At 42.1% G+C, this 14151-nt stretch overlaps 1 protein-coding gene across 7 annotated transcripts in view; it reads right to left on the bottom strand.

The window, feature by feature from the left end:
- The window catches only part of tjp1a (tight junction protein 1a), a 50208-nt gene extending 36942 nt beyond the window's left edge, over positions 1-13266 (bottom strand). For 4 of the 7 annotated variants that reach the window (XM_053441709.1, XM_053442027.1, XM_053441872.1 and 1 more), the window contains exon 1: positions 12754-13265. In XM_053441709.1, the coding sequence (XP_053297684.1) occupies positions 12754-12777 (24 nt within the window). In that variant the 5' untranslated portion in view covers positions 12778-13265. Of the gene's footprint in view, positions 1-12753 lie in introns of all 7 variants that reach the window. The other 3 variants (XM_053441949.1, XM_053442105.1, XM_053441787.1) reach the window with 2 other exon arrangements.
- Between the last annotated feature and the right edge of the window lie 885 nt (positions 13267-14151).

The following is a 14151-nucleotide window of genomic DNA, read 5'->3' as shown; positions in this document are numbered from 1 at the left end:
CCTTTAACAACATAAATACAATGTACTGCAGAGGGGTCAGAATACTGCATCAAAAACAGCTGGCGAGGAAGACAGGGAGAGGGGGGGAGGGGAGGGGAGAGGAGATGAGGGGAGAGGAGATGAGAAGTGAAGACGAACATTTCAGAGTCACCACCCTGTACCAGCAGCTCACCCCATCACTGGGGCAATTGTATCCATGGTAACTATATCTCCCCTCTTACTGGACCCAAAGGAAAGAGTGAGGCGGCAGTACACTCAAACAAAACATAATTAGAGACACATGCACATGCTCTTTCTGGAGGGCAGGCACTCAACAACAAGCATTTCATGCATGTGAGCCACTAATGTAAGCTTTACATTCTGTCTATCAAATGAGTGTGCACTGCCCCGTAAAGTGCACATGTAAACAGACCCAGGCAAATAACTGCGTCACCTCTGTGTTAAACAGATGAGTTCAGCTGTAGCCATTTTAAGGGCAGGTTATGACTGTGATGGGAGGAGAGAGGGCTGAATACACACATGGGTGTGCAGATGAGGGCGAGTAGCCAATAGGCAGATGACGATGACGATGATGCAGAGCCCCAGTCAGCAGTGATGTGCCGTTGTGCTGGCATGCTCATATATGCTTGAGTTAATTAGTTTCAAACAGCAGCTCTACTCTGTCACACGGCTCAGTTAAAAAAAAACACACACCAGGACTATCCTCAGACTTACATAGAGGATATACACACTCAGACACACAAACACACACTCACACACCTCAGAATGAAAACTATCTGACACAGAGTCACTGCTAGAATAGTCAGGGCAGGAATAAAATACAAAACCTATAATCCAGGCTTTTGGATTAAAACGTTAATCTGAGCCATGCTTCCTTCTGTAGTCTACGGCTGCTGTCTCATGAAAGCAAATAAATGGATGGATGGATGGATGGATGGATGGACGGATGAACTGGCGAGCACTGTCATGTCACCAAGAATACAGTATACTGTTTAAGCTTTTAGACATGTATGATAGTGAAGTAGCGGGAACATGAATGAACACATATTTAACTCTTAAATTGTACCATCCTGCCAACTAGCAGGTGAATAGAGTTGATTTGTTTTAATCAAGCTTTGACTACATGAAATTCTTACGAACAAAGAATGTGTAAAAATCAGCTACAGAAAAATCAACAATAAATACGCCTGTTGGATTTTTGAAGCAATTGCTAATCTAATCAGATACACACAAAAAGGCAAATTAGCACTTGTGTTTAAGTTAACTTTAATAGTATACCATAGATGAAAGTATGAAAACTAAAAGGTTATTTAACATATAACAAGGCTGACTTGTGTGTAAGCTTTTAAAAAATATGACAATGTCTCCTTAGGGGCAAACACTAAATATTTAGCTTGATTACCCTGGTAATTAATTGCAGTTTTTATATTCTCAATCTTTCACATCTACTTGCACGTTATGCCTGTTATACTTTCCAGGTCTCATTCCTTCCGGTTTAGTAGTTTCTGCGTAATCCTACTAACAGATACACCAACAAACGGACAGGGGTGAAAACATAACCTCCTTGGCTGAGAAAAAAAAGGTAATGTTTTCTGATTCAATAAAACGAAAGCTTGATCGAAGTCTTTGGCTCAGGTCCAGGCTCTGATTTTTTCCACTGACCATAGTGCAGTAGGTTCACTCCTATCCACTGACCGGGGCATACTGCCAGGTTAGGCTAGCATCTCATGTGCAGCTTATCCAGCAGCAAAGTCATCCCAGCTCAACCACACTAATTGTTCTCTGCCTAGAGAGTCAGGCAGAGTGTTGAGGTCACAGAGGGGAGTGGTAACTTCTGGGGGGATTCAGACTTTCTATATTTTCCACTATCCTTCACATTGGTTTAATTCAAGCTGGGGATTTCACACAGACTTCAAAGTTTCAACTAACCTTGTCTTACTTTTGGGGGATTTAAGGGGCCCAAGCTCGCAAAAGTTACATGGTTAAGAACTTGAAGATGTTTGACTGAAAAAAATTTCTTTCTTCTTCTCTGGAGTGTGCAGGTGGAGGGAAGTTCCAACACTGGCACAGATGCTCAACAACATGAATACATCTCTAATTACTGAGATCTGTTATCCTGTAATAGTATGGTTATTCTATTAAGAAATAGGAAATTGCGGCATGAGCCAAATCTATCCAAATTTGGTATACTAATGATTGTTGGTATCAGTACATATGTGTGTTGATATGTGGTGCATATGAGGTGGAGAGGCACTGAATATTTTAAAAGGAACATTGGCAACACAAATTGCTTTTCATTGTTGTTTCTGGTGCACCAGAAACAGACATAAATAGTCCCTGGACTACATCAAGACGCGTGCATACAAAACAGACTTTGCACATATACGCACACACCCACCTACTAGACTTGCACTTTGTTTTTGCCAAGGCACTGGGAACGATAACCAGATCCAGCACTGGAGCTTTTGGATTCAGCCAATCACAGTAAACTCAACTATCAGTATTCTCACCATACCCCACCCATCAAACACAGAGACTCTGCAGGAATGTGCAGATAAGCAGACAAGGCCGACAACAGTTTCCCTTCTCACCTTCTCCTTGCCTCATGTTCGGGGTCTTTCAGCCTAAACCTCCCTGTTTAATTTGATCCCAAGTGCGTATCTACTATCTCCTTGACATTGAGCACAAAGTGAAAGGCCACAGATCAGCGTAACCAGCAGATGTGTTGATATAAATGGGACTGGGTCAACTCAGTATCAGATAAAACAATGCAAACGTATCAGTTACTATATCATTGACTATGGATATGAGGTTAAAAGAATCATTCACTTTTAGTTTTTGTAGTACCTTGGAAGTTGTTGCTGTGTAAATGGCCCAATCACAACAAATGGAGACATTTGACCAAGGTTACCATGCGTCGTGATACATTTTTTAAACAAGTTCGAAAATAATGAAAGTCTTACTGATTCTTTAATAACTTAATACCATCAAATGAAACAGTATCTTCGACACTCTTGATCCAGATCTTTGTGGGGGCGGCTGTGGTTGAGGGGGTAGAGTGGTCGTCCTCCAACCAGAAGGTCGGCAGTTCGGTCCGTTAGTCTTCCCTATCTGCATGCAGAGGTGTCCTTGGGCAAGATACTGAACCCCTAAATGGCCCCTCATAGATGTTGAATCCACTAATTTTAAGCAGCTTTGGATAAATTAAATACATTATAAAAAATATTACAGTGGAGTGCATATCTCTGCCAAGCCCCAACAGTCATCTTAAGAAACCAAATCAAAAATTTGCCAGATTTTTATTTGGATCTTTTTGATTGCAAACACCACTACAAACTACGTGGTACCGTTCAAAGGGTTCCAGGAATGTCTGTAAATATTGAGACACAGAAACATTTGTATGATTAACATTTTTAAAATTAAGTTTTTCCAAGTCACACTATGGCTGGGTTTGACAGTGGCCAAACTCTCTGTACAACACAGGCAAGCAGCCACACAGGGACACACACACATGAAACAAAGGGGCGATTCAATGAGGTTTCTTTCACTCTGCTCATGTTTGCCTGTCTCCAGAGTACACAGTGGCAAAATTAGCTACTATCAGCAAGGACAAATGTAGATAGTCTCCTCCAAAGACTATACATGATTATGTTGATTAGAGCCAAATTTGATTGTTCAAATGTGGAGCTGGGAGTTATTTGACCAAACAATAAAATATATCGGCTTTCAAATTTCAAGTTACACAACATCTTCCAAACTACGTAACACTGAACCACAACTCATAATCTGCAGATTCCCATGTTGCCATAAAACAAGAAACCAAGCCCACTCAACGGCATTCCCAGGCCTTCTCGGGACTTTGCCACAATAGGCATGTTGTGGGGCCGAATCTATAGTGAATTAATGAGTTACTGTTTGAGCGGCCATTTTCCCAGCACTCGACTGGCAACATAATTACCATTCCCCCAAGAGATGAGAGATAGGGAGGGGGTCCATGCATTCTCTAACGATAATCACAAGCAAAAGAGAGATAATACATAAATGACTTCTAACGACAACTTAGCAAGAACTTTAAAGCACCCTGATGAGCGAGCGAGAGAGAGCCAGAGAGAGAGAAATAGAGGGGGGAACTAACACCCTGCAAAGCATCTAATGGACTAATTACAATGTTCAAAGTACAAACTCTGCAAATCTGTAATGACGCTTTACAATGTTGTTATTCAAAATTGTACATGCAATAAATGAGTGAACATCACTACTCTGTTTTCAGAGGGTTGTGAACTATAGGCTTATGACATGAACACATCCACACTGTCCTGGTAACACTATTCAAACATAATCCAAGTCCTTTAAAGAAAAGTATCTGTTGGAAGTAGATATGTTCCGATAAATGTATCCCCTCCCCGATATAGGATTCCAAAACCCGGACTTTGCATACCGGGCAATACCAGTGCATTTTATTGATGACGTTGCTGTATGACCTATTGATAATGTTGTAATTGTCAACACACCCCTCAAAACTGCAGTCTTGCATACGATACACGTAGCTGTTTACTAGTGGGGCTTTTCAGTGTGAAATATTGCTACACTGCTGACATTTTAACAAGCTCTGGCAAACGCTACACTATAGGAAATCACTCTTTCTGCACTGCTCTAAAAAGCACTTGCCAGTAGCAGTACAGCGAAATTGCTGTTTTGGAGCTGCGGAGAAGAAGTGACTTCCTACGTGTAGCGAAGAATTCATTCCGAGAAACGAAAATTGCAGTTTTGCCCAAGCCAGCATTATCAGCAGTATCGGAGGAATTTCCAATGCTGGTATCAGTATCAGAACATCTAACAGTAAGTGAGAGAAAATCAGTACGTTGTTTTCGGAGGGAGGGCAACTGCAGGCTTAAGAATGATATAAACACATCTAAACTGTTCTCAACACATTCTTTGCCCATGAATCAAATCCTTTACTGTTGAGTATCTGCAGAAGGAAAGCATGAGTTTTGTTAATGACTGCAGCTAGATAATGCATGGTAAAGTAGGCTTACACAAAGCAGTTTATGTGAGACTGATGGGTCAAAAACTGTTCTATATTTAAAAAAATATATAACCAGCATTAAAGCTGCTTCACATCACTTCCTATGTCTTTAGGCCCTGTAAATACCTGAGAAGAGGAGATTGTTTTGACGACCAACCGCAACACTTTGAAGGTTTTAAATACCTGTGAAACCGTCCTAAAATACATTTCATCACAGCGCTTGCATCACTCACATGCTGTCACTGTCATATCATTTGAAACCACTGACAACTGTTTATTATGATTTGCACTCTGCAGTTCAGCAGATGTACTGGTGTGATAATCAGGATGCAGACAGTTGAGTGCACATCCAATCCTATATTTAGGACTAGGTGCATTAAGGCAGATTCAGTAAAGGAACAAAGATGAGATTGGACACACTGGACTGCAGTACAGTACCTGAACTTGGTGGAACTTTGCCAGCTTAAGCAATGCAACTTGAGTTGAAGAAATAGCAGGTTTAAGATTTGATTATACAATGTCAGATCTCAGACCACTAAAAAGAACAATGCTCTTTTCCAGCATGGGACAATCTAATGAGTATCTTTTATTTTACACTACTTGTTTTCATACAAATGAACAGGGACAGGAGACAAGGATACAATAGTTAAGTGTTTTCAGTGAAATTATTGATGGTCAAATTGTCACCTTCAACAAATGAGGACCAAAATGATTGTTGTGAATGTAGGAAACAACTGCAACAACTGAGGATGATTCTGCTACTATATAAAGACATACAGTTTACATGACCACAGGACTAAGTGTATATGTGATAGCCGGAGAAAGAATAGCAGATATCAATCTACTGTGTGAACTATCATCCCAGCGGGTCTCTCTCTATATTTCAGCTAAAGCAGCTGACAATGTCTCCCACGGGCTGATGACTGTTTCCCACACAGAGCAGACAGTGCTATACTCCTAACACTGTGGGAGATAAGCAAATGAACACACATCCAGAGTGAGTGTGTGTGAGTGTGTGTGTAAGTAAAGGCATGTAGGACAACAAGCCTTGGGATGAATCTGTTCCAGCCTCTTTCTCTCTTCCCAGCTGAGCCACGGCTGCCACATGAACACTCTTGTACCTCCCCTCTTCCTCTCTATCTCTTCTCACACACACACACAAACCACCCTGTGTCAAATCCCCTATGTCTGTAGTGGGAATGATAAATCCCTGCAGAGACCTGTCCTGCCATCACAGAGAGGATGCAGGGCTGGCTTGGAGTGTCCTTGCTTTGATAGGAAGGCTGTTAGATAAGGAAAAAAGGACTAACCAACATTTCCACCCATTCATCTCAACCAGGAGCCTTGGTCTATTCTCACACAACAGCTACAAATGTTGAGAGTTACGTTTTCACAAAAAATTTAAGCATAAAATAGATGCAGTTCAGTCAGAGTCAAACATGAACAACAAACCTTGTTGGCAACTAATATTGGGAAGATCTAACTAAAGCATGATGATGACGATGACACATGAAGGTCCACGTTTTGTGTCATATTTTCCAGACACTAATATTGTTGAAAGGAGAATTTCAGCAACTTAGAACCACACCCATGTTTATCTAGAAACAGTAAGAGACCAATGACAGCCTAGTGAGTAATTTTGTGGATGATTTTTCCAAGTCTTTCACACATAATACCCAGTCTGGACATTCGCTCCATATTATTTTGCTGTAGCATTTGCCTTAAACAGAAATAGTTGTTAATGTGCTCTGAAATATGCCCAAGAGCTAAACTGCTGCTATTATAGGAGAGAGAGGTAGTCTTTTTAAGATGTGCCATGTGACTCAGATTAAAGCCAATGCATCTCCCCCTTCCACTCCTTCCTTTCTCCATTTCACCCCTCCCATAACCCCTCCTCCGACATCACCTCCTCCCTCAGAGGGCATTTTCTGTTTTCCTTCTTTTCCCTCAGTCTGCTGACCACCTACCTCCTGCTGTGAGTATCTACCCAGGATTTCCCTCCAGAGATGGTGGGATAAGCAGGTCAGATGTCCTTGATAGCTTCAGAGTCCCCTGGTATTCCAGCAACACAAACAACTGCTTTCTCTCAACATTTTCATCTGGAGTCTGACACAAGGGGATGGTTGGGTAACATGGAGCTCACTTTCAACACAATCCACAGCCTTCCCTGAAAACTGGACTCCACACACACACAGGCACAGATAGCCACACAGCACGCACTAATGCATACCCCAATGACAGTCACACAGACAGGTCCATTGATGCAGGGGCCCATGTCCCAATAGTCCACATGACCAGTCGGACTATATGGAAAGACCTCCAACACTAGATGAGGCTCCCAGCTGACATTCAGTTTTCCCTATTTCAGCTAGAAGTTACACAACCTGTGTTCTTATTAATATACCTGGGTGTTTTCCTCTTTCTTTTCGAGATCATATAAGGATTCTTTGCTGCTTCTTGTAATGGGCAGTAGCCAGGATGATCGCAGTAGCCACATTGCAATCCAGTTTTTGCAACGATGGGTTATTTTCCACTTTGAGGATATTGAGTCTGGGCATCTGGCCATAATCATTAAACTTGCTCTGTGTATTTTAAATGAGTTAAAAGTTTAGTTTTTGAACGTATTAAAGTATACTTGGTATCAGATCCAAATAGGTCAAAGCCAGGGAAAAACTAGCCAGAAGACTGAAGCCCAGCTGAACCAACAGGCCCCCGGCTGCGGTCTTCAATATGGGCAATTGGCAGCACTCTCATCTTATACAGAGACAGCTTACACCTGCTCTGCTAAAGGGCTGTGAGGACTTTGAATCAAGGGCCTTCAAATAAAGACTTGCCTGTTAGTGTGAGAAGGAATAAGTGAGGGCTTGTGTGCTGCGAATGTGTGTGTCTTCTTTTTTTTATACTGAGGCCACAACTGGACACTGCTGTTGTCTTGTGTGGTTGTTGACTCATCCTTCATAAGGCTGGGCAGCAGTTGCTGTAATTCCCCACAGGTTATATGTTATTTAGTTCTTCTTTTTTCTTAATACAGTTTACCCAATATGGGGGAAATCTGCAATTGGCAATATTATAGTTCAATATTACAATGATGATGTGACTTACGATAAACAAACAAGTAGCCATTGTGCTAGCTAACCTCTCAATCACCACCAAATTGACAATAAATTCATCTGAGTGTAGCTGACTGCTACCTCAGCTGATTCGCCGAATGGTGTTCTCCAACTTGAGCTGCTCAGCTTAAATCAGTTTTTTGAAGTACACACACAGTTGCATGGGAAAAGGTGTGAAGTGCAATTGTAGTGACACATGATCACCAACGCACACATGCTCACAATATTGTTGGCTACGGCGTAGTGTTTATTCTACACAGAAATATAAACAATGCTTTGCCTTGTAGGTGACAAAGTTTTGGATGGTTGGTTAAAAAACAAATTAAGCTAGTAGTCTTTCATTTAGGATTATTTGTAGCAATTCAGTATTAGCTTAACAAGAACGGGGTGGTTGTGTAAAACATACAGTGGTGGATGGGTCGGTAGAAAACATGGCTTTTCCATTTATCTATGACTTTTAGAACAAATATTTCTTGCTCTCTTTTTACTGGAAACGGTTTTGATTATTTACAGTGGTACAAACCGGGTCCAAAATTTACTTTTCACTAGCCGGGCAAGATGGATGGTAGATGGGAAAAATTCCATGGCAAGATGATAAATTGTCACAGCCTTCAAATAATACTGTAAGCAGGTTCGTACAACTGTTATCTCCAAACCTCTTTTTCTCACAGAACTTTTGTTTTGCAGTTCTTTCTTCCCCCTGCTCCTCAATAGATTTACGTTTTAAAAAGGGGAGTTTACTTCCTGTAAATATCGTCACACATACACCCAACATGAGCTGCTCCATACTCGGTTTATCACCTACCACATCAGCCCTAATACTCCTTAAAGGACAGGGAGCCTATGACGGAGAACAAAAACATCACCAGGACTCTGTCCCTCTCCAGAGCACTTGGTCCTCTAATTACATTTGCCTCCTTACTGATGTAAATGGAGATGGGTAATCATCAAAGCAAAATAGAGGCCCGCTGTGCAACTCTAATTAATCCAACCTCCTCCATCCAAATGCATTTTCCACTTCTTTCAGTCTGTCTTCTCAAAACACAAGTCTAAAGGCTGGGGGCACTGCTGATGCTCCAAATAACATTTCTGTTTTGTGGTGTTTTCCCGAAAGTTAGCAAGAAAAGCCGAAGGCCAAACACAGAGAATGAGGCCAAAATGTATCATAGTGACAAAGAGTTAATGTCAATCCTTACTGAATTTGTGGTTTTCAACCAGTTTGATATTTTTTAAATGATTGCTTCAATTAAAAACAATGTACATGGAAATCTATATTTAAATAATATCATTAAAATATGACACAAACCATACAAATTAAATATGGCAATTTTATCTATCTGTAATTGATGACCAAATGAAGCTTGTATTAACAATTTCTTGTTTCTTAACTGCTCATGTGACAAACTTTCATCAAATAGTAGTCAGTGAGCACAGCCAGACTTTCTGTCTTTTAAACTGCTGACCATTTATCCTGACATTACAAGATATCCTGAGGTGTCAGTGACAAAATCGCCAACTGTCCCTGACTGGCTTGGTTGTTTCTCTAACTGGGGAAAAGGCCATTAAAAAACTAAACATTTCTTGAATGGCTATGGTGACTGTGCCTGTGAATGTGACTGTGACTCAAAGGTCTGGAAGGTTCCACTTCAACCAACTGTGGAAAGGGAGGCAACCCTTAGGCTTTCCTTTCCCCCGTCTTTGGTGTCAAGGAAGGAAGTAAACAGTAAGATCTTCACATAAAACCCAATTTCCTCTACCCATAATTAACACACACTGTTATTTTGAAGGGTAGACCTATCATGATGAACAGAAAGACAGCTTTATATAATACTGGGAAAGACAAGTGCTTACCTTCTCTTCTAACCAATGCTAAATACATATTAAAAGATCTTACTGACCTAATGACACACTGTAAGCACACAGTATTGTGAAATAACAACATCACTGAACTCTGAGACATGAGGCAATATATGTTAGTATATTACTGGAAGACGACTGCCACATTTTATTGGACTGCATCATTAACTGTCGCTTTATGTGGTATCGGTATGTGACTAAGTCTGGTTCTATGTCAGGTCAGGTGGGAGTAAATGTGTGGATATTGAGTGTTGAACCACAGAGATGGCTAACACAGACTATTTTCCAAAATGCAAGATGAAATCTGTTGCCAGAAATTTTATTAAAAGGCAAGTCTGTAACACCCATAAGTGCCACTTTGGATGTGTATTGTCTCTAATGTCTTCGCAGTGTTAATCAGGGCGGTGTCCCATTTATAACAGTCGATAGGATTTCTTTAAAGAGACACAGGTCTACCAGGCTTTCGTGGTTGGACAAGACAGGCATGTTAAACAATACAAACAGAAAAGAGACCTGCTTCCAGTGTGACTGTCAAGAATCCACTGACAGATAATCAGAGTACTATACTTTGGAAACTGTGCCACAGACCAGTCTCCACTTACCTCTTGTACTACCCACACAAAAATCATGCCAAACAGAACAGAAAGAGTCTATGGATGAGAGCCACAATAGTACAGTAGAGTGCTCAAAACAAACCCCCCACTCAGACACTGGAAGAAGCTTTTGCTCATGAGACTCTATTTGGCAAAGAATCATAAAGATGAAAGAGGAATGATTAGATTATTACAGAATATGTGCAATAGTGTGACATGTATCGTTATCTGCAGATGCAATTAAGCCTGTCAGGATATTAGATTATGGTCTTATCAGACAGCCCTAGCTATTATCATTACAAAAGTTAGCAAGCACCTGTAATCACTAATGCAACAATTCTGACAGTGCTGCCCATTAGCTATCAGGCAGCATGATTTCTTCCACTTCCACTCCCACTTTCCTTTTGTACTTTTATCATCAACTGTCAGTAGGCTGGTCTCTTCTCACTAGTCGTGGTGATCCGTGCCGATGTTGTTCTACCATTGGTACAAACACAACATACTGCTTGGTTCTGAATTCAACATTTTCAGCAAACAAAATTTTATTCCAAAGCAGCGACAGGCAATGTAGTCTTAATAAAAAATACACAGTGATATACCAACTCTTGGCTTACCACATGTCTACATTAAGATCCAAAGAAAGGCTTTTCATACTTTGTTAGTCTATTGGTTTAAGCTCTTAAGATTATTGCTCATTGTACGAGAGCACAAATGAAAACTACTGTATATAATAACTCAGAGGAAATGCATTCGCAGAGCTGTCATCCTGGTCTTATAGTTTCACTTTTAACTTTTTAAAATAACTTTTCAAATGTTGTTTCCAAGTCAATCAAGAATATTCAAAAACCAAAGAGGAAACGCTGGAATTGCAAATAAGCACACGAAACACGTTTGGCTGAATACCAGCTGCAAACATACAACAGTAGTAAATCCAATATGTCAAGGCGTGACTGAAGCCGTCATGTACAGTCCAGCATAACGTCACCAGCTGACACGATGAAGCTAGTTTCGTCTGACTGGAACAACCGCCCCAACCTGAATATCACTACCCCTGTTCGACAAACTCCACACATTCCTCACTTGTCAAACTGAAATAAATAAATCCCCTCACACAAAAGAACAATCGAGTATACTGTGTATATCGTATTTGGCCTAATATGAGGATTGACCTGCTTAAGTTGAAATGTTTTTTAAAGCTATCACTTTCACAAGGTGTATGTGTGGAAACGGATGATTCACTTTGGAGCTCACGCTTATTACTGTGAAGGCAGAAGAGTCTTCTGCTGTTTAACCACACTTGACCCAGAGTACTTTTCGAATTACTTCAGCCGGAATGATTGACTCCTAATCTTAAATGTAAGAGTCGGAACTTTTTGCAGGGCTTAACAAATATTCAAACAGCTATTTCTGTAGGAGTGTTAGGGGTGAAAACAACACCTATCAAGATAGTGGGTCCTTAAAATAGGCTGCAGACACATCAGCAGCCACTTGACAAGTGAGAGGAGGGATGCTGCAGAGATAAAGTTGTATTTTAGTCAGTTTACTTTACTTTAGGCAGTGAGTACATTAGGAATGTATATTAAGATCATGCTATTGGTAACATATGGCTTTTTTTTCTACATTGCTACCATCCCATTACTACTAATTATAATAATAATAATAATAACATTTCAAGTATTTCATATAAGAGAGTACACAAAGTCAAAGTTCCTGCTCGTTAGATCCAATGGGTCGATTCCCTGCCTCTGCTATAACAAACCATTCAAACTGGGACTGTGCATATCAACAGGTGGCTGAGCTCGGACCCACCATGGACACAGCTGGGGGACTTTTCAACGGACTGGTTATCAACCCCAACACTTTGTTGTGTTATTTCCAGCATGATTCGAACAGTGTGGCCGGTTGCAGGGCTATGCTACACGGTGTAGATTTCAAATGAGCCACCCAAGCCAAACACACGCACACACTCTCCTTCTCGCGCACACACAACACAAACAAACACCACCACCATTGGGTCCGCTGCACCACGGCAGCTAGCAGCGGTGCACAAAGTTGTGTAGAGAAGCTGCAGCGCTGTTAGCCTCTCGGTTTGTCCCTCGCTCGCCCGCAGCCCCGCGTCCTAGCTGAAGGACTCTCCACTTTTTGTCAAACAGCCCCAGGTACCCACCTTATTTGCCGCTTTGGAGGACATTTTCCTGCCCCGCTCCTCCTGTGAAGTGGCAGGTTAAAAGTTGTCGCCGTCTGCGTTCGGCAGTCGCTCGGCAGAAAGCAATATTCCCCCTCGCTAGTTCAATTTCTTCTGTGTGTTTTTTTTTTCTGTTGTAAGCCCAGCCGCCGCCGCCGCCACGCCGGGGCTGCGTTGTTATTCTATTAGATCCAGGACGACGGGGGGGAACATGTCACGAAGAGCCGCGCGGAAAGTCCAAAGTTCATTCTCGTATCTCCGTAGCCCGGGACGCTAGCGCTAGTGCGGCCGGGTGTCGGGTCATGGGAGAAACTCCAGTTGTTGGAAGGTAAAGTATACAAAAATACAAAAAAAGGGGGGGGAGGAAAGAGCCGAGGGGGAGGGGGGGATGAGAGCAGCTTTCCTTGGACGCCTGGTGATCGAACCGCTGGATGGAAAGTTGTGCGCAGGAGGAGGCAGCAGCGGGACGCAGCGGAGCAATGGAGGCAGAAGTCTGGCTGAACCTCTCCCTGCTCTCCGCTCGGAGACCAACGGCCGTGTCGCGTCTGAGCGGAGCGGACCACTGCCGGCGCGGAGGTGTGCCGCGATCCGGGAAAAACGGGAGCGCCGTCAATTTACCCCGGAACACCACCCGCGTTCACAGCTTTTTTCACTTACGCACATTCCAAAACGCGCGGGTGCTCTGGAATTAAGTTAAACCCCCCATTTTAGGTGTGTTGTCACGGCAGGGGGAAAAGTGTCCACCCCCGCTATCCCGCGGAGTAAACAGTCCGGGATACAATGAGGAGAAGCGACGCTGCTGTGTCCGGCGATGCTGAAAGCTTCACTTTCTTTCACTGTGAGATGATGGCCAGTGGATTCGCTGCTGCAGAGAGGAATTTAAAAAAATGAATATAAACGTGGAGGATGTGGCCACAGTGCAGCTGCGGTCCTCCTCTGTCAAATGCAGCAAGGACCGGTGTCAAATTAAAGGCACAGGAATGCTGCCCTGCAGAGCAAAGGCACCGTGAGCTGAATATTAAAAAAGTTAGTTGCATAATGACCACAACTCTTCCCCCCTCTCTGTGTTTGCACTGTTTTTATTTAGAGGCTTGTGCATTAGATTACAAAAAACATGGATCGTTTCAAGGAACAAAGGTCATTTGAAAAACATTTCTAGAAAAGAGGGCAAGAGAGAAATTAGCAGTGTTTGGGGTTAAACCACTGCACAGGAAACCACAAAAGCCATTCGGTTAAGTTCCTATGACTTCCTAAACCACACCCCACCCACAGGATGCAGCAATCTCAGCCTGCTTTGCTTCACAGTTTACTTCTCTCTCCTCCCCGCAAACAATGTGGGATGTTAAAGTGGAGTGATTGGTTAAGTGTGACATGGAAAAA

Source organism: Pleuronectes platessa, chromosome 1, assembly GCF_947347685.1.
Source record: "Pleuronectes platessa chromosome 1, fPlePla1.1, whole genome shotgun sequence".
In the NCBI taxonomy this organism is placed as follows: domain Eukaryota; kingdom Metazoa; phylum Chordata; class Actinopteri; order Pleuronectiformes; family Pleuronectidae; genus Pleuronectes; species Pleuronectes platessa.
This window is presented reverse-complemented; position numbering and strand designations above follow the sequence as displayed.